Source organism: Corvus kubaryi, unplaced genomic scaffold (assembly GCF_017639235.1).
Source record: "Corvus kubaryi isolate FWS band 111438036 unplaced genomic scaffold, C.kubaryi_AGA036_p1.0 37398, whole genome shotgun sequence".
Classification (NCBI taxonomy): Eukaryota; Metazoa; Chordata; class Aves; order Passeriformes; family Corvidae; genus Corvus; species Corvus kubaryi.
In genome coordinates this window covers 38,935,812-38,948,477 of record NW_024581137.1, presented here as the reverse complement: position 1 = coordinate 38,948,477, position 12,666 = coordinate 38,935,812, and the positions used below count along the sequence as shown (strand labels likewise).

General features: G+C 37.7%; 1 protein-coding gene across 1 annotated transcript in view; it reads right to left on the bottom strand.

The window, feature by feature from the left end:
- Positions 1–5,593: 5,593 nt before the first annotated feature.
- Positions 5,594–12,666, bottom strand: part of LOC121671336 (macrophage mannose receptor 1-like) — a 35,675-nt gene continuing 28,602 nt past the window's right edge. The window contains exons 25-30 of the mRNA XM_042042798.1: positions 11,916–12,081; positions 10,176–10,328; positions 8,597–8,713; positions 8,167–8,334; positions 7,052–7,087; positions 5,594–6,673 (exon numbers count right to left, since the gene is read on the bottom strand). Of these exons, the coding sequence (XP_041898732.1) occupies positions 6,474–6,673; positions 7,052–7,087; positions 8,167–8,334; positions 8,597–8,713; positions 10,176–10,328; positions 11,916–12,081 (840 nt within the window). The 3' untranslated portion in view covers positions 5,594–6,473. The remainder of the gene's footprint in view (positions 6,674–7,051; positions 7,088–8,166; positions 8,335–8,596; positions 8,714–10,175; positions 10,329–11,915; positions 12,082–12,666) is intronic.

Here is a 12,666-nt window from a genome sequence, read left to right as displayed (position 1 = left end):
GTTTCTATTTAAAAACGGATCAAGTCATGAAGTTGAACAGTTTCCTCTGAACATGCAGCAAAGTTATGAACAAGAAATTACGAAGTTAGGAACAGCTGGGAATTGCGGAAACCTACTGGACAAAACTAACGTTCAGTTAGGAAAAAAAAACCTTCTTTAGTTGTGCTTGAGCGCTAAATGAACATAAAACTGTATCATATGTTTAATTTCAAATACTTTTTCTCAACCACAACATTTTGCAGAATATTCTTAAGTATTTAACAAAAGTGCTGAGATTATAACATGATAAACTTAGATTTAAATGTCTTTGTAAATGTATTTTCCAAACTTGTATATGGTAGATAGGAAGTTTGGGAAATGGAGTGGGTTTTCTCTTAGAGAATCCTACTATATGCCAGGTTAGGTAACTGCAGTAACTAGTCCACTTTCCTTGATGTAAAAAGAGATCCTGAAAGACTATGATGTAATACTTTGAATTCCTTCTAACATTTAAAAAATTTTGAACTTAATACCAAAATCACAACAGGAAAAGAAAATTAGGGGGAGAAGAGAGGTGCTTGTTAAGAGAATGGTTCATTGCTGCACCAGGAAAGGTTCAGAGTGAACAATAGGAAGCATTTCTTTACCAAGTGGGCGGTCATGCACTGGAACAGATTTCGTAGAGGGGTGGTCAATGCCCCAAGCCTGACAGTGTTTAAGATGTATTTGAACACTGTCCTTAACAACACACTTTTGTCAGACCTGAATTGATCAGGCAATCCAATTGGGTTAGATGGTCACTGTAAGAACCTTCCAACTAAAATAGACTGGTCTTCGCTCTGAAATAGAAAGAAAATAACCTAGACATTGGTGGTAATCACCACTGCCAATAACTGGAAGCAGTTGGCTGCTAAAAGTTATCTTGGATGTATTTTGGAGGGTGACAAGTGAGTAACCGGTGTTCCTTTGAAAATGTTTTAAAAAATAATTGTTGAGACAAAATTTATAAAAATGGCAAGATTTGGTAAAGAGTAAAGAGAATAAATTCGGGGAAAGGAGGAGAATTAACAGTAAGTTAATTTCACAGAATCCTAGAATGGTTTGGGGTGGAAAGGACCACTCTGCCATGGGCAGGGACACCTTCCAGAGACCAGGTTGCTCAAAGCTGCATCCAGCCTGATCTTGAACAGTTCCAGGGATGGGCCATCCATGACTTTCTGGGCAACCTGTTTCAGTGTTTCAGGACACACAGTCAAGAATTTCTTCCTAACATCTAATTTAAAACTGCCTTTTTTAAGTTTAAAGCCATTCCCCCTTGTCCTATCACTGCATGATCTTGTAAGAAGTCTTTCTCCAGCTCTCTTGTGGCCCCCTGTAGTTAGGGTGCTCTGAGTTTCCCTGGAGCTTTCTCTTCTCCAGGCTGAACAACCCCATCTCTCTCAGCCTTTCTTCACAGCAGAAGTGTTCCAGCCCCCTCATCATCTTGGTGGTCTCCTCTGGACTTGGTTAAGCAGGTTCATGTCTTTCCTGTGCCAGTGACCCCAGAGCTGGATGCAGCACTCCAGGTGGGGTCTCACCAGAGAGGAGCAGAGGGGGAGAATCACCTCCGTCAACCTGCTGCTCACACTTCTTTTGATACAGCCCAGGACATGTTTGGCTTTCTGAGTTGTAAGGACACATGGCTGGCTCATGTCCAGCTTCTTATCCAGCATCCCCAAGTCCTTCTCGGTAGGGCTGCTCTCAATCCATTCTCTACCCACCTGCCTCTGTGTATTTGTGCAAAGAATTTGAAAATTATTTGTTAATGCAGTTCAAGTAATGAGCCATTTCTGATCACTTTTTACCAGTGGAACATGGCATCACTTGAAACCATTAGGAACATAATGCTATGTACTTCAGAAATGTTTCATACATTGCATGAGGGCAGCATTGGGTGGAGTGGCTGAGATTTACAAGATATTAATGATTAATGGTGTTTAGGTGATAGTTAAGATTTATCTATGACATTACGTATTAACGATGTAAGATTTATCTATGATATTCTGAACAGAAATGGGGTTACAGAAATTAAAAATAAATTCTGTCCAAATTTAGCTGAATTAAAAATTGAACAATTCTTGGTAAACAGCAATTATCGGCCTGATGATCAAAAATACCAGTCTTCTTATCTAGCTTAAATTCAGCATAAATATCATGGATATAGTAGGAAATAGATGGGAAAAATATCGACAGAATGTAGCCAAAATAGGTGAAGTGGTTTTATGGCAGTCTGTGCAGAAAAGGAGAGGAAACTTTTAGCAGCAGCACTTGGTATGGGACTGAACAGGACTTTTATGCTCAGTTTTTCTTCCTTAACTCTATGTATCAGTGATAGAGACAGAAGTGGCAGAGCCTTCATTCCTGATGCTCAGCACAACTTAACCTTCCCAAGCATTCAGTGGTGTGAACATGTCAGCAGCTGCTCAGGGAAACAGTTTGGCGTACTTTAAACACAGAGATTGTATCAAGACTATGAGAAGACACATTTCACTGATTTTTGACCTGTCTTGGCACTAGGTTGGGAAGTGTTTGTGGGGGTACAAAGGTAGATGCTTGCCATGGAATTTTATTTGTAATTTCACAGGAGCTTCTGTCAGTGTTCTTAACATTTACTTAAGAAATGCTACCTGCTCAGCCTCCATTCTGAATTAGTATGAGAAATAAAAATAACAGAAATTTTTTAATTTGATAGATGCTTTGTTTCCAAAAGTAATGACTTCCAAGTCAGGGGAAGAAAAATCTATGAGGATGGGTTTTGATATCTGTTTTCTGATTAGCCTGGAGCTATTGATGATAAATATAATCAACAAAAAGCTATTACTGCATGTTGTACCAAATTGCATAAGATATCAATTAAGAACTGGATTCTGCAGAACTCATTTACTGTGAGATAATTGGTTTAGGCTTGCTTTGTGCCAGAGAGAGTCTAGAGTTCTCACCAGTCTCTAGACCAGATCAAGTAATTGCACCCTAATGTATCCATCCTTCTGTGCTGACCACAGTGATGACCTTGGGTGAGCAGTTTAGCTAGATATGGCTGCATTTTAGATATCTGCATTATGTGAGATGAATTCCATCCCCTTCAGGCGCCTTAGATAGCTGAGCCTACATATGAAAGAGATTATGTTGTCATTGCAAGTGGTAAGGATTAAAAATGAGGAAAATCAGGCACCATTTATTTATGACAACGAGAGGAAAAAATCCCACATCACACACATCAGTATGAAACACTTACATTAGACATGAGTGCTGAAGTGTCTTCTCCACTCTGAATCTAATTTAAACAGCAGCATTCACAATAAGCAATTTTTTTGTTATTCTGAAGCACTGAACTGACAGCGATTTTAAGTATAGAGGACTTTTTGAAAAGAAAAGAGAAACATGCAAACAACATACTTGAGCAGAAACACTGGGATTTGAGATTAAGCACTGAAAGGGGTAAGGACCTTCTTTGTCTTGTGGAGTTTAACCAAGTGCAACCTAGCCCTCTTCTGTGTCTGAGCAATGTGAGGTATGTGGGCAATGTCTTGCTCATATCCAATGTCAGGTCCAAATGACAAATGCTGAGGAATCGGTGCTCAGATGCATTGGTGTCTTCCCAGTGGCTGTTCAGCTGTTTGAGAAACTGTAGGCAGAATGATGTGTCCTTGCTCTGGCAGTGCTGTCCCACACTGCAAACAGCAGGTAATGATGACAGTGGCTGCCAGGTGTGAGCAGGTCTGGTCAGGGCTATGGCTTTCAGCCCCTGTCCCCAGGTGTGAACACCACCGCACTGGCTCACTCTGCACTCGCTTATTTTCATTGCTGTTCTCACCACAGTGCTCTCTGTCTTTCTGTCAGAGGCATTTTGGATCAGTCTTTGTGGTCTCTCAGTACCTTGCAGGGGGATCAGCAACAATGCTTCATGTCTAACTTGTGATACTGTCCAGTTCTTGTTCAGTCACGGTGTTCAGCCCAACCACAGAATAGCTGGACATAAAAATACACATATATGAAAATAATTTCATATGGTAACACATAGAGCTGGCTTGCAGAGCAGCCTGACTGTTGAGCTCTCCGTGCTTCCTGCATGGTGGTGATACCAGCCAGGCTTCTCCTCTGAAGGTCCCAGGCTGTGCTGAATTTGGTCACCAGAATACTTCTGTTATGAACTCCCAATTTTTATAGTTAATTTTTAAATACCTTTAAAAAAATCAGTCTCTTATGTTGTATGTTTCCTTTTTTCTTTTGGGAAAGGTAACTTTAATTTATCAGATTCACTAAGCCGGGCATAAATACAGTAGGATCCAGCAGCATGTACTGTTTGCCAACATAGACCAGGAAAAGCGTTTTCCCTACTCACTCATCCAAAGGGCAAGCAGAACTGTGTATTCCCAGATATCTGTAGTACATACCAGGAAACAGTTCTATCTCTAGTCATCTCCATGGGAAGCAGGTGGTGTTTTTCTCATTTGCACAGTTTCGTGCAAAGCTCTCCCAGCTACTTCCTATTTTCTCCTGAAAACAGCAATGACTTTCTTTATTGCAAGGAGTTGGTATTACAGGACTTATTAAAGTAACTTAAGGAACTTTTATCTGAAGGCTGTTGTCTCTGGGCTTTACAAAGTGTTCAAATGACATAAATTGTAAAATATGCTTAAATTTTAACTCTATTTTGAAGAACCTATGGATGGGAGTTTTGGGTTTGGGGATTTTTTTGTGGTGGGAGTTTTGGAGGTTTTGGTGTTTTGTTTTGTTTTGAACCAGGTCTTGGTTAAAAGATCTTATGTCTGTATGACATTACTTCGTTAAGTAAGAAAGAGAAGGCCATGCAATCTTCAGACATCTTTCTATATCTGTGATTAGTGAGAGCTCTTTACCAGCTTAGCCAAAGGTATAGAATAATGTGTGGAATAACGTGTGTCCATCCAGCAAAGGAGGGCTGGGGAAAATCTGAACTCTCAGGAGGAAACGTTACCTGGGGTGACCCATATTTTAAGATAGCCCTTGTTATAACATCTGAAATAAGTATTCCTCGAGGAAGGGGGTACTTCCATTCTAACTATCGATAATATTTTTAGTTAGAAGCCTTTATTGCTTGATGGTTATCTAGAAGAAATGTAGAAAATAGAGGTAATTCAAGTGTGTTCTCAAGCTGCTCAGGCATAGACACAGATGTCCTGGTGCAGAAACCTATTCCACTTATTCCAGAGATTTTTTTCCCTTGCAGAGATTTTTAGTGTGGCCTCATCTTTTTGTCAGTCAGAGACCGTAAGCATGTGGAGTTAGTGAGCAATCCAGACAGAAGGGCCAAAGAAGGAATCTGTTTCCCAGTACCCACATTTGGTAGAAGCTCCTCTGCTCTAGTCCTGCTCCTCCATATGCTTCTTCAGTGAGGCCAGTTAGTGCCACATGCCCTCTTGTGGCTTGGGGAAAGGTGTTTCCATTCCTCAGGAGGGATGATGCATGTCTTAAAATATGCAGAATGATAAACTACCCCCTGAAGCAAACCCTGCTACTGGTACAATGGAAGAAAAGCTGAGAAGGGTCTAGGCAGCACATTATCAAATGAAATCACAACAAAAAAGAAAGAATGTATTTTCAAAAAGCATGCCAGTGATTTTATATCTCTGCACCAAAGAATTACATAATGCACTATAACATAGCCATTTATTATACATGCTTGGATTTAAAAAGGGGCAGCTCTGCATACTGAAAGAATCATTACTGAAATAAAACCCAATGGCAAGATCATCTCCTGTTCTATCTTTATTATTAATTTGAACTGCAGAAAAATATGGATATTTGCAGACTACTAGAATATTACAAGGCTGTAGGAAATGTCATAATCCAAAAATTCAGACTAGAGGTAAAATTAAGCGTGCCTCCTCAATTTTTTTACAACTTTTTGTCTTTTTTTTTTGTAAGCAAATAATCCACAGATGCATATATCATAACAGGTTTTACATAAATGAAAAGATAGTATCATAAACTATGAAGCTGAAAACCTGAAATGAGCAGTGGTTGGCCTTGATGATCTCAAAGGTCTTTTACAGCCTAGTTAATTCTGTGATTCTGTGATTCCCATCATAGCCTAGATACCACTGAAGTAGCACCCAGGGAAAAACAATTTAAAGTTATGAGTAATGTGTGTAAAAAAGGAGAATTTCTGAGTTAAATAAAGTAATTTTCACATAGTAAATATCTGTCAGATTTTTCCCATAATACTTCTGGAGCCAACTTTTCAGCCATGTGCATTTATATGAAAAACACATACACTCCCCAGACTAAACAACTCTGTAACACTTTGGAAGGATTTTTGGAAGATGTATGTATGTATTTATGTAAGTCCATGAACTCTGTATTTGAGAAGAAAGAAGACTATTGTCTGGGTAGGAAAACAAAAAGCTGGGGTCAGATTTCACTGATTCGTAGCCAGGTTTTTGTTAGCTGGATCACATGGGCATTTGGTCAGACTACATGTCTGTATGTGCGTCTTTTCCTTGAATATCCACAGTTGCTTCTGATCCACTCATTCTGGTTGAAATATGGGGCAGGTTTTGTCTTTTCTTCCTCGAGTAGAAATAAATTATACTTCCAGCTCCAACTATAGAGAGGGCTAGAAGAATGAACAGCCAAATGATGCCAGCAGAAAGTACTTTCTCAATTTTCTCTTCTGTAGGGATATACAATGGAATAACCTTTGAGGTTAAAAGATTTCAGAATCTAATAATAAATGAAACTTCTATAACCAGAAAGCAGAAAAATTCAATGTGCATGTCATTTTTCAGTTCAACATGTCCTTCAGGGTTTTTTTTACAAATACCAAACAAAATATAATTAAATCTGATCAAAGCCTAATATTAAAAATATAAATAAAAAAGTAAACCCGTATCTACTTCAGGATAACCTATGTATCCTACACTGAGGTACAGAGTAAAAGCTTATAAACTTTTTAAACACCCTCAAAACTAATACTGAGAAACTATGTAATTATATTCCTGTTTTATTTTAGCATGCCCTTATTATTCTGCTTAAAAGGAAGTATGCTTACCTGTATTTTCTGTTGACATCTCTTTGTTTTCAGGAGCTTTTGGAAGGAAAAATAAAGTTTATTCTGAATGTTTAAAAAAAAAGAGAAAGAGGCATTTCCAAGTTCCTAAGTACCAGTGTTTCTGACAATTCCCCCCTAAATTCCGGTGCTGGTGACAGTTACTAACCCAGAGAGATGGAGTTCAGCATGTATAAAACTCTAGTAGGATGTTTGGGTCTCTCATTCTAAGAGCATCTGACTTCCTCAGTCGAGATACCCAAAACAACTTGTAGAGACAGATTTCTGTTATTTCAAAAAGTGTTTTCAAATATATTCATTTCTGAGAAACTCCCCACAGGATCCTTAGTCATTTAAGGTGTTTCCTGAAAGGAGGTCTTGAGTGTTATCATGAGCATTTTACTTGAGCTGAAAAGAGTTTTCCATTGTTGTAGCCCCTTCTGTCAGAGAGAGATAACCATTCCATCTGGATGTGGTTCCTCTGGTAGTTGCACTTCCTGAACTTAGCAGGTAATAGAAAGGTGAACAGAAATATGAAGTTTAACCAGACAAAATTTCCATATTCTGATTTAATCTCAGTTGGTAATCAAACTCATGCATTTTCTTACAGATTATATTTTTTCTATTAGGATACAAAAAGTATTTTATTAAACATGATTCTATCATACTGTAGATAAAGAGTGCCACAAGAATGTTTGTCATGGTATTTCTGTAATCCATCAGATCAGTGGTCAGTAAGGAAAGGAATCACCAAGTCCAGCATTTCTACAAGACAGTTTGCATTGCACTCATCAGAACAAGATTCTGTTTAATATATTCATCTGAAATTAAATAAAGTGTTGCTTTTGAGCTTAGCTTTCACCTAGACATAGGGGTCTGAAGTATTTGTGATGGCTGCATGGGGCAGATGGTAGTTCTGGAGGACATAGGGGAGATGCAGCCTTCTGAGAAGGCAGTCAGAAGCCATGTGGGGCTTGTCAGTATTTAGACAGCCACATGCTGCCATTAGAGTCAATTGGTTTTGCACACAAACTTAGAATATTTTACATTTCTATCTTACACAATGAAAATAATTTATTAGACATTATTAACCTTAACGTATTAGAAATACTACTTACTTTTTAGTTTTTTACAGATATAGCCTTTTTTGAAAGAACAGAGGTTGGTGTTCCAGGAGCCAGACAATGCACATAGTTCTCCACAGTTTTTAAGCCTGTGGTTTGAAGGTTCTCCCACTTTCCAGTTGACAAAATCCATTGCAGATTTATCTGTCCATACCCACTCTCCTAATATTAAAAATACACGTATATGTATAAAATACACGGGTTTAGACAAATAAAACGAGTTGTGGTGGAGAAAAAAAATTTATAACATGAATAGTCAGTTAAATGTTTCAATTCTAATTTTAGGCATATTTAAGCATACTTTGTAGTGAACTTTGTGTAGTTTATATATATATATATGTACTTTCAAGTGTACAAAGTTGATTTCTTTTTAACATAACATGTAATTTCATATGATAGGGTAACATATGATTAAAGATATTACCTCTGTCACCTTTCTTTAGCCCTACCCAAAAGTTCAGTGATTTTCCATGGAGTATCTTAATTGTTTCTGACAGAAAGTTTGCTTCAGTATAGTCTCCTACTGATACCAAATCAGCACCTGAAAAAATATTAAGGAACAAGTCACAGTGGCTCATTTTCTTAGAGGTCAAGTCAATAAACACATAAAAAATATGCAAAAATGTATAAAAGACACCAACTCTTCCATATAGACAACACTAGTCTTGCTGTGGGTATTATATCACTGTATTGTATTTTTTTTTGCGCGTGACTTTGTGTTGTATGTATGCAAACCTGTGCAAAGATATGGATTTTCTGAATTTTTCTGGATTTTTTTAGTCTTTGGTATTTTAGAGAAGAATAATTTCTCTCCTGCAATACTTTTTGGACAGGTCTGACCACATCCCAGATTGTGATGCAAGTAGGCTGAAAGAGGTACATGCGATGTAGTCACCACAATGCCTACCACCACTATGCCTCCATCCCCCATCAGTGGCTCGGCAGCAGTTTTGGCTGTGCCTGATGATAACAGGTTAGCTAGGATGTGTCAGCAGCTGGAGGTTACAGTCCAGAAGATGTCCAGAAGTTGATTTATAATTGCCATATGCCCTGGCATTGCAAGTACACAAAGCTGTATTGGGATCATCGGGAAATGACCACCTTCCTGTTCTGGCCAGTGGGTAACAGGCAGGCAAAAGTGTAGGAATTTAGAACATGGAGCAGTGTCCGATTGTAACCTTTCATCCTGGTTGTTAGTGTAATGTTTACTTTTTGTCGTAAATATTTGATTTATCTTTCTACAAAACCACTCCAGGAATTCTGTTGTCGTACCGCTGTAGAGCAAAACACCTTTGCAAAGCAACTTTTTCTGTTTACTCAGTTACAGGTCAGGGCTTTCAAATATATGAGGAAGTGCCTTTAGAAATGTATAGGATGTTTCCTGTTCTTACACTGAAATATGTGTTGCATCACACCAGTTCTTGGAAATGTGGAGCAAAGTGTCTTTTCTCTTCCCTGGTGAAGGTAATGCTCTTCTCTCCAGGGGGGCAGCATGGGGCTGTTCCAGAGCAGGAACTGCATGGCTGAGTGTGTTTTACTGATTCATGAATGATAAACAGCTCCTCAATCTCATTTGTTGTCCAGCCAGTGAGATCCACTTACTGAACTGTGCCCTGGAACTAACAAACACAGCTATCCTATGACTTTGTGTCTCCTAGTTTACACTGTGTGTGGATTCCCTGCTTATTTGGGGAAGGGAAAGCCAATACTGCAGCCTGTGCCTCAGTGGGTCTGTAAAAGTGTTTATCTCTCTACCTAATTACTTTTTGTCATGAAACTAGTAGAAATTTAATATTTTTGAGGTACTCATATTTCACCTGATATTTGACATATGCTGTCTCTGACAAAGATTAGTTTTATTGTGCAAAAGCATGCTCAGAAAAGCAACCAAAAAAAAAGCATTAAATGTGAAGTTTAAAGTAATTTGAGATTTGCTTAGCAATATTATCCATTATTTTACATGTTTAATCACATTATCTACCTTTCTAAGATGAAGTACTCACCTAGATGGGCACATTCCTCATGAGCTTGAGACCAACTTCTTTTCTTGGAGGCCTCAAAATAATAGCAGTGACCAGAGAAAGGTATCCAAGATTTGTGTCCTCTTGATTCAGGGCATTTTCCAGGAAGTTGTGGGGGCTCAGTAGGGGCCCTTACTGATGAGAGATCAGGAAGTTGGAGCCCAGCTGTTTTATGTAATTTGTTTTTCCCATTATACTAGTAAGACAAAACTAAACTGCTGTGTTAGGTTTGTAATGTTAGTGGAAATAAAGCCTGTTCTAAGAAGAGCTTGAATATGGTTCTGATTTTCTGTTTGAGACAATATTTTTCTTCATATTTATTTATCAGTGTGATTAGGAAGATACACTAGTCTGTAAGCAGAATAGATTCTGCCTAATGGTATTTTTTGTAGTTAATCTAGTCAATAAAATATACAATTGCTTTTCTGGCATAAATATCTGCCTAATTAGTTAAAACTGCTGTTTTTAAAATGTCTTCTGACACTTCAGTCTCTTTTTTTGACAGGACCAAAACCTTACAAAACCTTACAGTAGAAACTGTGATTGTGAGTGAAAGTGTTAGTATAACTAAGCGTAGGTTGCAGGATTTTTTATTAAACTGCATCCTGAATACATTCCATAGTGACTGATATAATAAAAAGATTTTGGGTTGGGTAGATAAATTCAGATGGAATGTAATATACATATTCTGCCTAATTACATTTTCTTCCTGAAAGTCTTCTACAGTCTGTTTCTTTCCCTGATAAGGAATACTCAGCTCTCAGATGAGATTTCCAGAATAATAAAGTGGAAAGAGACATTAGATATGAATTCTGAGGATTTTTGTCAAATTAAAACATTTTAGAATATAATTGGGCATGTAACTTTAAATTTGCTAGTGATTCAAGATCTTCCATAATGTTGACATATTCAAGAATATGGCTAGATTTTGAAATCATATTTATAGTTATTTCCATATAAATTATAGAAGTTTTTGCTTGGAAGGCTCCTCAAGGGGTTATTTACTTCATCTTTGTGCTCACAGGTGACATGAAGCTGATATATTGTTTTTAACAGATATTAGTCCTGTCTGTTCTTATTAAGCTGTAGTGGTAGAGATTCACTGATCTGTCCACAGTATTTATTAAAGACTTATGTACTGATACAATTAGAAAGTTTTCCTTGCTGTATTTAAGTCTGTCACCCCTTCCCAATTTGTATCAGACACATAGAAAAATTAAATTCCATCCCATAAGCCTCATTTTTAATATTTAGAATTGATAATATGGTTTCTCAAAGTCTTTGGTTTCTTAGTCTTTTGTCCAACTCCAATCTTTTCTTTTAATCATTGTTACCTGGTCATATGAAAACTCTAGTTGACTGAGAAGCTTTTCAAATTTTGGTACCCCAAACTGGATACAGAATTTCATATAATGCCTAATAAAAACAGGTCTTATAGCAAGTGAATTACTTTTCCTAATAGAATGAATAGTTTAAAAAAAGTGAGTATTCAATCCTTTGTTTCTTAGGCTTTTGGTAATTATTATGAATCAATTAACTTTTGGAAAGAATTCATGTCAGTATTTAGAACTAGTTAGCTACGCCTGTCTTCTTGGTGCATAAACAAAGTATTATATTTATCCTGGTGTATAAACAAAGTATTTTTCCAGTGGCTTATTATATTTAGCACAGTTGATAACGCTATACAGCCTCTAGTCAAAATGCTTGTATGGAGTTACTTACCATCTGATTTTTTACAGACAGAGAAGAGTTTTTCCTCACAAGAAGCTGTCTTCCAGGTGCCATCAGTGTCTAGGTAGACACATGCTAATGTCTGATTTGGTTCTCCACTGGACCACTTGCTGTAAACTAAACTCCACTTGTCAATCCATTGATACTTGCCATTGGTCTGGAAGTAAAATCTATATGGTAAATTCAAGGTTGCTTACAGTGACATAGCTACTCTACAGGTTCCTCAAGAGGACTCTCACGTAACCAGTGTAGAATCATCTGCTTACTAGTGCCCCTTCTTAGCTCTTAAATGCTAACTGACTAAAATGTACCGTGTCTGTCATCTGCAAATGTGAATGCCTCCAAAAGGTATCTAATGTTAATTCAGAGCATTTGTCAAGCACTGAGAAATGGAAGGGAAAAAAAGAAAGGGGGCATGAGAGAAGGCATAAAACTAGGGGTCAGATAAGACATCATGTTGGTGTAACCATCCAGACGTCTGCATGGAAAATGGGAGTTTGTGTGGGAGTGTTCTTAAGCAGCTGTAATCACCATCACTTTTGTTGTAGTTATCGTGACTGTGATTCATGGTGAAGAGTGTAGCATGTCAAAACACACCTACCATCCAAATGTTCACCCTCTCCTGTCATACAACTGGTGTAGACATCTCAAAACCAGAAAGGATTATTTTTCCATAGCACTCTAACTTCTAATAGGAGTAATTATGCCAATTGCATTTTCAAATTAAAAAAATATAGCTATT